General features: G+C 38.5%; 1 protein-coding gene across 3 annotated transcripts in view; it reads right to left on the bottom strand.

The window, feature by feature from the left end:
* Window positions 1–6,686: 6,686 nt before the first annotated feature.
* Window positions 6,687–11,415, bottom strand: part of cpne9 (copine family member IX) — a 56,125-nt gene continuing 51,396 nt past the window's right edge. For all 3 annotated transcript variants that reach the window (XM_088368721.1, XM_088368722.1, XM_088368723.1), the window contains 2 exons: window positions 10,439–10,512; window positions 6,687–8,065 (listed from right to left, as the gene is read on the bottom strand). In XM_088368721.1, coding sequence (XP_088224847.1) covers window positions 7,901–8,065; window positions 10,439–10,512 — 239 coding nt within the window. In that variant the 3' untranslated portion in view covers window positions 6,687–7,900. The remainder of the gene's footprint in view (window positions 8,066–10,438; window positions 10,513–11,415) is intronic.

Here is an 11,415-nt window from a genome sequence, read left to right as displayed (position 1 = left end):
AAGCAGAATTGCCACAAAAGGACTGGGTGAAGCTTCATTGCATCTGCACTAGGGTGAGCCGTTTTACCAATATGTTCCGATTGGGCCTCACCGACTCGCTATCCTGTCCATGTGGACCAGACCCTCAGACGGCATAACACATCTATCAATGCACTATGTGCTAACCTTAAGATGGATATGTATGTGGACCGAACAGTGGTTGATGAAAATGGCACATTTAAATGGCTGTTGGATGAAATAAACAGACTTGGCTGCCTCAAATGCAAGAAGTCAAGGAAAAAGTTAATCATTGCAATGTTTGGGCTTCTCTTTGCCTGCAATTATATGTATTATTATTCACTGCGTGACATGGGATAATAATGCAAATGCAAGATAATAAGAATAATAAGAACTACCACTGAACAATGATAATGACAGGAATACATGTGGAAAATAATTAACCCAGACAAAGACTGACAGGGTGCCCATTACCATGATTGTAAACAGCCACCATGTATACTACGAGACATTTGAAAGATGAAAGTGGATTTAGTGGATGGAAACGCAATCAAAGGAAAGGAGAACTGTCTACTTGAAATTTAATTACACTTGAGTGACTGCTAGTTTATCTCAACGACATGAGACCATAAGTACAAAATATACCAAAATATACAAAAGAAATGCAAACAAAAACTAGACATTTAATAATATCACTATTATCACATATAATGCTACGCCTGTGCAGGTGCAAAATACGTCAACCTGGGTGAGCTGAGGTGCGAATGATTCAGCCTTTTCTATCAACAAGCAAACTTTGTTGAACAAGTGTTGTTTTGACCCTAAATTGGCAACAGAATTCAAACTATGAGCAAGTCAGCCGCAGGCCAAGAAGTAACCAGAAGAGGACGGTGGGATTTATGGCTCTGGAAAAAAAATGTGAAACACACCGTGACACACAAAACCACCATGTGTGAGCTCCAGGCTGTCAAGAGCAGCAGGTACCTACGGTACATATACAGAGCACACATGCACTGCAACATTTTGTAAAGTTAGTGTGCTGTGGCTACTGCTGCAATACTGAAGAAACCACATCATTTTTCCAAGAAAATACCGCATTCCATTTCCTCACATAGAGACATATAGGTGGACAGAGTTGCCAGAAATAGTACTCAAGAAAGAGTACTGTTACTTCATAGTAATGAATCAAGTAAAAGCTAGTCCTCCGAGTCACTACTTGAGTAAGAATTATGAAGGTGAAACATTTTCCATGTGTAACTTCCAATTTTTTTTTTTTTTTATAATTGAACCGTCAGATCAATGCAAGTCCAAATTGACCCAAATTCAATCATAATGCTCACAATGTTTTACAAACTGGTTAAAACAGCACAATTTTAGGAGAAACCTCTTGTAGACTGAAATGTAGAGCTCTTTAGACTGGCACAGATGACATAGCTGTTCTTTTTCAAAGTTTTTAAGGTCAGCAAAGAATGAAAACGAGGCCAGCTGGGTCAGGAGTGAACTGCTCAGTGAAAGTAAAAAGGGGCCATACCCCTATCAGAAATCTATGTCGTCCCAATTAAGCCTCATCAGCATTTTAATGAATTGTGTAGAAAACATATTTATGAATCATTTCTCAGCCCCTCAGTCAAGCCCTTTAGCACTGGGAGAGAAAAAAACATCCTGGAACCGCTCTTGTATTGACGCAACAGCAGATGGGCCAAGGCCACAACTGAATCGACCACCTTTAACCCTGCTTAACCCACTGAACATAGTTTACTAATCCATGAACTTTGCTCCCTAATTAGTAAAAAACTGAAATGAAAAAAATAATTCTAAGCAGGTTTGACATAAACAAGAAACATACGGTTAATATGCTGTGGTTTGAGCAACATTCTGTTTCTTATTTTCCCAGCCACGTACGTATGTTGTCCAGAGGGTGACAGTGAAAAATGTGTTTCTTGGTTCAAAATAACAGTGAAGGAAGAGTGAAGCAATTCACTTTTGAAAGTAAATACTGTTTATTGAAATGCGGGTGCAGCTTTGTTTCAAGGTTGAAGAGTAAGTGAATGACAGGTTATTGACCCCTGACATCACTGACGCACATTTCATAAGTAACAGAGTTGAGTTTTTGAAACCTACTCATTTTGAATTGATTGTTTTTTAAAATACTATTGTTTTATTTCAATTGCTTGTGCTTTACTCATCAACACAAAATAAGACTAGCTCACTAATGAACTCATTCAAATCCTTCATACGTCTTTAACTTTATTTGCATAGTTCCCTTTGCCATTTGTTTAACCTACTGAAGCATGACGAGGCCCAAGTTCAACAAGTACCTTTCAAAGCTCATCATGAGGATTGCGGGCAAATATTTGTTTTGCGCCAGTCGGTATTCAATCGTTCATCATATTTTCCATCCTTATATACTTATATATGCACGTTTTTGTGGACTAAATCAGTTTTAGCAAGCTATCAGTGTTTTGTTTTCCTCATTCGAGCACAATATCCAAGCATGAAAAACAGATTTCCTGGTCCTATCATTGAAGTCTTCACTCAGGACTCTCAGGAGAGTATTTTTTACACCGTGTAGGTTTGAAATGACCTTGGCCCTATCTGTCTGTCCACAGTGCCTCTCAGCTTTGACAGCAACAGTAAAAAAAAAGCTGTATTATGAAGCAACTCATGAGGTCAGTGGAAAAAACATAGAGGCCTCATTGTTGTTATTGCTTTTGCTACTGGTGTTTTTCATTGCATGGTTTTGAACAAGACGCCACATCCATTATTTACTCTGTATTAATTTCCAGCACTGAAAATCTGTCACTTGAAATCAAACAAAGTCAGTGTTCCATGGCTTCAACAAATTATTTTAGGAACGCAAGACCAATAATCAAAGCATGTTTCTTGTAAATGCTTGCACACAATGTCACAGCTGTCTGTCCATGTGCTAAGTTAGTGTAGGTTGTTTGCCACTAACTTCAAGTTAGTCTCTTTTTTTTTCCTTCCTCTTCCCGAGCTTCATTTATATTTGCCCACACTTTCCCTGAGCTCAGCCTCTGACCCATTACCCAAAGTCCCACAAAACCTGTTTTGTTGAAGTCCTTTTTAAATAACACACGTTTTTGCCAGATGTTGCTCCTCACTTCACTTTCCAAGAGGCTATTAATACAAAGTTATGTTCAGAAGAAGTGAGTTGTCATGACAGCGGGATTTGCTTGTTGATGTGCTGAGCAGTTGTAGAGTGAGTGAGCGATTGAGGTGGTAAATAAAAAATGAAGTCACTTTTGGTAAGCACTTAAGAGGCTATCATCAGGCTGAGTGTGTTACAGTGGGCTCCTTCACTTTTCGACTCCTGTATTTCCCTCACTGCTGCACCGTACTCCCTTAAGTAGCATGTTTACGTCCAGCAACCTCTTTAGAACATTGTGTTTAATAGTTCTGAGCAGTGAGCCCGTCATCCAGATTTACCATGCACATGAGTCACGACTTTTCCACATGACTGTTGCTGTCAACTGCATTAATACACAGTTTTATTATCCATGTATAAAAATCAATCTATTCAATTCTTCCCTGTGCAGACTGCTACCGATCAGAGCCTGCATAATTACTAATAGGGTTTCATACAAAACAGTGACAGACACTTTTAAGGCATATGTCACAATTAAATGAAACAACAGGTAAAATAAAGTGAAAAATAACCATAAAATCTTCAATATTTGTTGTAATATTACAAGAAATATGTGAAAACTTCAGGTGAAAAAAAAGTCATAATAGAGGAAAACAGACTAAAGTTGTTGTTTGAAGCGGTTATTGATGAAAAAGGAGAGATTCAGTGTCCTTTCACAAGATGTCATGATCACAGCGTATGATGTCACATACGTCTGCCACAGCTAAGTCTGAAAAGTAAACCATCACGTTGGTTGACAAATAGAGAGACTAAAAGAGGATGGTTCAGTTCTCCTGTCCCACATTCTGTTCAATTTCAAGCGCCAATTCACAGTTGTAGGCACACATCCGCGCTCCGCTCCACACGTCTGTCTACTTCCTTGGCTTCAACCAACCATCCATCCAGCCGCATCCAAGCGTGTCAATAGATGTCCAGTACAATTACTCAAGAAATAACGCACATCCAATACAACTGGTGTTTCAGACCCACATGATAGGTGATTGGCCTTTGCACATGTGCCAACTTGTTTGTTGGACCCTGAATGTGGATCCATGCCCTCAGTCTCCATGTTTCCTTTTTTGTGTGTTTTGAGTATCTTTCTGGGTGTTCGGTCTGTGTTGCAGACTGTAGGTCCGGGCCTCTAACCCAGCAGGCCTGCAGTTGGGGGCCAGTCTATACGTATGTTCTTTGTTACATCATATTGTCTTTGTTCCTCGGTTCACTTGTGTCTCGTCGCACTTGTTGGCAGTCACTCCGAGAATAAAAATGTGTTTTAAAAAAGATGCCGCTCTAATCAACAAACTAATTGCAATGAGTGAGTCAGAAAAGCATTCCAGTCATCAATCAGAGTGGTTTCTTGCTGTCATTCTCAAAGGCTTTGTATTGATAAGATGAGAGACAATGCTGGCGTTAACCCTCAGAGAGTAATTACTCTAGCCTGCAGTCTTGCTTTGTCATAATAAGGATACTTTCCAAAACTCGGCATCTGTTTTCTATGAGAGCTCAGATAAATCTGCTGGGCATCAGGACAGAGAGAGCAGTTGAACGGGTAGCAAACATTCATGCAGCAAATAGAATTTTCCCTCCGAACACACGCAGGGTGAATATTCACGTCAAAATCACATAGTGCTAACAATGGTAAGAATGGAAACATTAACCCTGGTTTGAAACCCTATTTTGAAATTCTAACCCTAGTTTGAAACCATAGGTTCAAAGCTACTTCCTCTATTATGACTATACTTTTACTTACAAAGCTACTTTAAAATATTAACCCTAGTTTGAAACGCTCATTGATACCCTAAACCTAGTTTGAAGCCCTACATTAAAAACCAAACTTTAGTTCGAAAGCCTATTTTGAAACCTTAACCCTAGTTTGAAACCCTACCGCTAGTTTGAAACCCTAACTTTAATTTGAGACCCCACTTTGAAACCTAAACCCTAGTGTGAAACTGTGACTTTAGTTTGAAACTACTACGACAGTTAACCAATAACTTTAACCTTAACCTGAACCCCTAACCCCGTATTTCTAACCTCTAACTCAACTCTAACCTTAGTTTGAAACCCTACTTTGAAACCTTAACTCTAGTTTTAAACCCTACTTGAAACCTAAACCCTAGTTTAAAAGTCTACTTTGAAACCCTAACCCTAGTTCATAAAGGTTACTTTAGTTTTAATCTGTACTATGACACTTAACAATTACCTTAATCCTTAACCCTAATTTGAAAGCCTAATTTTAATTAGGAACCCTGCATTTGAACCTTAACCCTAATTTGAAACTTTCACCCCAGTTTTAAACCCTTCTACAAAACCCAAACCCTAGTTTAAAACTCTACTTCGAAACCCTAACCCTAGTTTGAAATACTTACTTTAGTTTGAAACCCTACTACAAAATTTGATCAATAACCCCATTCCCTAAACCCTAATCCCTAAACCTTAACCCCTAACACCTAACCTGAAACTCAAAATTTAACCCTAACCTCTAACTCTGACCCTAATCATAGTTTAAAACCTAACCCTAGTTTGAAATCATTTTGAAACCCTGACACTAGTTTGAGACCTTAACCCTAGTTTTAGACCCTACTATAAAACCCTAACTCTAACACGAGTTTGAAAACCTAAACCTAACTCGAAACCTTAACTGTTGTTTAAAACTTTGAACCCCTAACCCTAGTTTGCAATGCTCACTTTAGTTTGAAACCCTACTCTGAAACTTTAACCCTAGTTTGAAGCACTACATTAAAAACATAACTTTAGTTTGAATCAGCATCGTAGCCGCCATGACCACACACAGGCTAAAGCAGTGGATTAGACAGGATTGAGTTAGCCAGGTTTGAGCCCAGCCCACTAATTTCGATGGAAGAGTTTGACGGATTAAATAAATAAAACTCTGCAACACGGATGTTTCAATGAAACAGAGAAATAATATTTATAATTTACCTTTGATTATTGAAAATTTCATTAATAAATGACACAGTGCTATATTTAATTCCATAATGAATTAATAAATTAAACACTGAATTATTATTCTATTTGATGGTGCAGTTAATTATTGAATGTTTTTATTAATTTATTTTATTTATTAAATTCCATGTTTGAATAATAAATATTTAATTAATACATTTAACATGTAATTAATAATTACATTTTAGATTAAACATTCCATGGCGTATTTATTTTATTTTGGCACTTTTGGTCCTTCATATTTTCACACGTGTTCATCCATTTGATCAAAAACGTAGACATGTATTACTTTGGGTTTGACCAGTTAAGCAGTCCAAACATTTATTACACCAAAATACGATATAGACTCAACATTACACAGAATAAAAAAGTTTTCTGTCTTGCTACCGAGCGCCTAAACCAGTTTTGGTTTCAAGCATATAACCTAATGAATTAAAACTTGATTTTCTGTACAAGAAATCTGAGGACTATGTATGGGCATTTCTATTCGTGCATAAGCCAATGATGAGACAGAAAAAAGTATTCTCTTGTTAAATAAAGACCACAGGCTAATTTAAGTCAGAATACAGCAGTGATCAAACTATTTGGAGTACTTAGACATTTATTCCCAACATGCAAGAGACGCAAGGACAACATCTTTTATATTATCAAGAATACAAGGTTTTAAAATTGATTCATATACTTGCACAAACGTTTACAGCATCCTGTTAAGCCACCATCTTTACGCTGAAAAATACATTTTAAAAAATACACCTGGTTGATTGAATATGACTGTAGTATTAAGTCATTTCATCACTACTGTTTTAACTACTGTCTGTGATGATCATAGTAGTTTGCATGCATAATACAGATACTTGTCTGTACAAATGATGGTCACAAGTGGGCGACCTTTGTTCACAGCTCAGTTTCTGACACCCAATCAAGTCGTGGAGGATGGATAAACAGTAGTGGAGGCATGCATAGGACAATCTACACTCAGATTCAAGTCTATTGCCTTTCAAAGAATGTGCATTTGTCCACCAGGGAGCGTCTCTTCCCCACAAAAATGCCCGTCAGGAAGAGAAATGTGTGCCTTTTGTGACCTTCATTGTCATTCCCACTTCCCATCATCCACCATCCTCCATCTTCGTTTCAGGCATCAAGTCAAAGTCTCCGGATCTTCCTTTATTCCTCCTCACTTGTCTCCACTCTTGCTTCCTCGCTCTCCTGCACCTGCCTCACTTTTCATTTCTTCACTCTCTACACCTCCTCCTCCTCCACTTCCTCTCTCCAGGGCAGCCAGAGAGGGAGAATGGCATTTCTCTGACAGCGGGAGGGCAAATCTGCACCCAGCATCACTTCACGCAGCGAAAGGATGAGTGGGTGTGGCAAAACGAATTACGAGTGTGTGTGTGTGTGTGTGTCTAAGTGTTTATTTGTAAGAATGAAGATACAATTAGATTCATATAGTTGACTAATTCTATTTGATTCAGGCGAATTTATATTCTAAAATTAGAATTTACAATCCCACACTCCTCGCCCCCCCCCCTCCCCCAAATTTCTGCTTTTATTTTATGTCTATAATCTCATATATGATTAGGAATTAATATAATGCAAAGTTGTAGTACACATTTGCAAGTAAAGCCAGGACTTGGTGTTAATGCTTTGCTGCGCTTGAACTTGACTGATGAGAAGGAAGGATGCTTTTGTTCACTACTGCGTGGCAAAGTGACTTCACTGTTGGTAGTGGAGGTGTCAAAAAGGAGGATAAAGTTTTAGGTGGAGAGAGGGGGAATCAAGCAGGATCGCTTTGAGCTGTTATGGAAGGGGCGAGGAAGAGATGCATGGTCTTGGTTCAATTCCTCGACTCTTCATGAAGGACAAAAGCTGGTCGGGGATCTCGGCGAGGACGTCCTTCGCCAGTCGCGCCATACTGAGGACTTGGTTTCCAGATCTGTCCACGTAGTCTCGGAAGGGAACGAACTGGAGAGGCAGGGAACAAAAATATATTGACCAAGTTCAATTACTTGGATGGACTAATTATGATTAAACAATGCTGTTTTCTGCACTCACTTGTCTTTTTGACTAATAGGCCAATTTAAGTGAAATGAGACATGATCGATCAATGACATCTCATAACAGATTTCGCACTAATCTCTTTCATTCTTTCAAAAATGTACACAACCCCCAAAACAACTAGACGTACAAATGTATTATTTACCCAACTGCTCCATGTTGTTTCCCATTGAAAATGACCTTTGGAGATTATTTCTAAATGATGTCATTAAACTAAATAAACATTAGCAATTATTGATTTTGCTTGCTATGCTCTGGGCTAACGATAGAAAACATGGTCGATGGATAATCTGGGAATCAAACACAAGTAAGAATTCTACAACCAATACCTGATTTAAACAGTACAGTGGCACTCAAGATGGATTAAATGATTTTAGTCTTTCTTATTTGTACATACTAAATCGAAATTAAGAGGTAAACAGGCCTTTAAATGAACATTGGCATTAATTAAATTAAAATGGATTTAATCTAGATCTATCCAGAACCTTCCGGATGGCCATCAAAAGTTGTGGGTTCGAACTGAACTCCCAATTTCTAATGATGACAGCCTCAGGAGTGTGGAGAAATGTGGAGACAGGGTTAAAACCCTTTGACTAATTTATAGGCCGATTTGATAGATCTATGCAGCGTTTGTTCATTGTGAAAGTGCAAGTAAGAAAAAGTGAAGTGTGATGAACACTCCTTGTGGATTAATACTTCGTGTATGCTGGAATATAAAAAAATGAATGCAGTTTGAAACTGTATGTATCCCACAGATTGCAATATGTTATGAAAATGTCTTTAAAGAATGTAACTATTATAATCAGATATCTTGGACTCACTACAACAGTCTCACTACAAAGGCACAAGGCAAGGTCTATTTTCTGTCAATCTAAAGTCCCCCCAAAATCAATGTTATATTAATCCTGTAAACAAAATACATGTCGCAGAACACAGGATTGTTCCTCTAATGAGAACAATGTGATTTACGGTGGGTGGGAAAGTCAGCGGTGCTGCCATACAAAATAGCGGTGAACAACATTTTGGATCGTTATCAAGTAGGCTGCAGTAACTGAATCGATTAATTGATTTTTGTTGTTGTCGCCCCCTTCTCCTCACGAAGTCTTAAAGAATTATTGTCATTGAAAGGTTAAAGGTAATTGGAAGCATGCATGCAAATGAGATTGTAGTTGTATAACAAACAGCCGACAGTTATGTGGAAGGGCCCTGATGCTGAAACATGATGGCAATATCAATACAGCTTTGGCCTGAGAGCAGAAATCATGCAGTCAATTAGCAGGCCTTTGATTAATGTACATAGTCTTAAAAATCTGGGTGAATGTAGTAGGTCAGCAAAAACTTTAACTAGCATTCATATACATAATATGAACATTTTACATCTAATATAATGCTACATTATTATCATTTTCAATTCACATGCCTCCTACCACTGTGTTGTTTTAGTGTCTTAAAGCTATTAATGCCATATATAGGCAGTGGCTCTAGCACAATATCTCTTACCCGTAGACAGAGGCGAAAGCGGGGGCAGTCTAAGCACAGTTGTTGAGGTTGACTTTGATTTACTGATCGCTTTTAGGCTAGTATTATGGCCCAAACCTTTAAATCACCAGCATTTTTTAAAATTAAGCGCCTTATTTTCATGCTCAGCGCATCTAGCACAAAGCACAGGCTTAACTGTGTGCATGTGTGAAGTTCTCTTTCTTTTGTGCACCGTTGTGAGAAGAAACACAGACACATTGGCACATAGAAAGCACATTTAAAAAGAACTAGAAGAAGTTCTCCTCTTGTGGATGATATAAAGTTGGCTGCTATGGAGAGGGCTCTTGGAGATCGCCTTCTTCTCCCGATTGGTTGGCCATTCATGCCAATCCACACATACACTCCATAGTTTTGCCATATTTCAAAAATATTTTGATGATATTCGTCCAAAAAATTTAATTCTATATAGAATGAGATTTGGATTGTCCCACAGGGTGTTATATTAATGAATGAAATACGATGACATCATCACACGTTCATGGAGCTCGGAATCTGTGTTTGTGTGTGTGTGTGTGTGTGTGTGTGCGTGTATGAAAAACAAAATAAGTACACCTGTTGAAGAACTGGGGGAAAAAAAACATGTGCAAGTACTAGTATGTCCTAAAAAATTCAGAGCGTGCAGATGAGTTAAATGGAAGAAGGGAACCAATTTAGAGGCTGATTGAAGCCTTCTTTCACTATGCACTTCTTTGTTACTGCTTAAATCTCCCTAGCCAAGTTCAATGGAATGGTGATGAGTACCTGCACAATGTCTCTCTCAGCCAGGCGCCCTCTGGAGGATACTCTCACCTCATCTCCATCCAGCTCTTCCATTGCTAAAAGCAGCAGAGAGACAGTGAAAGAATGACTCAATAACAGAGTCACTGAGAGGGAAAATGAAAATGATCATTGTAATTACTGAAATGGAACGGCATGAGGAGAAAGGTGTTGAGTGGAGTGTGGACAGAACATTTTTTTGCAACAAAAAATTTCATAGCTCCTGCAAAGATGACACAAATTCAAATCACGGGTCAGAAAATTGAGAAGCCCAGTAGTTTAAATGTGAAGCTGCGGGAGAGCTTCATAAGACATTTGCGCTCACAATAAGAGGGTACTTGGGGAAATGTGTTTAGATGTCCTCAATTGTTAACCACCACAATCTCACATGTAATGAATGCATACTGTATTTACAGTTCTGTCAAGTCCCATCTGGAAACAAAACACTGCAATGGAAAGATGTCAAAGGTCATAGTACATGCTCATTGATCATAACATGAGGTACACTGAAAAAGCCATTTATTGCCCCTTTTGTTTTTCAGTACGTCTGTAGGCCTGATACTTGATGTTGGCATGACAGATCTATTTTTGTTTACGTGTGGCTTCGCAATAAAGGCATTCACATCCTTGTTGCTGTCAGAGTGCACGTTGCCGACTGCAGAATGGCTGCTCAACACAATGTGTTCAGCCAAGCAAACACATTAAGGTACAACCATGCCAGAGCGCTAGAGGCAGCATTTCTCATACAATTGGAACTCAGTATGAGTCACTATGAGTATTGAATATAATGTATGTCGAGACACACACACACAGGTAGAACATGTGACCTTCAAACGTGGCTGACAGCATTGCATTCACTATTAATCCTGATATTGGATTTCCAAATTAGAAAAAAATAGAGGACAATCCAACCCAGGCTGAGGTTTAAATCGTCACACATCACTGAACTGTAGCATCAGCTA

The sequence above is a fragment of the Syngnathus floridae genome, chromosome 2 (assembly GCF_059516105.1).
Source record: "Syngnathus floridae isolate MCC-2025c chromosome 2, RoL_Sflo_1.0, whole genome shotgun sequence".
NCBI classification, from domain to species: Eukaryota; Metazoa; Chordata; class Actinopteri; order Syngnathiformes; family Syngnathidae; genus Syngnathus; species Syngnathus floridae.
This window is presented reverse-complemented; position numbering and strand designations above follow the sequence as displayed.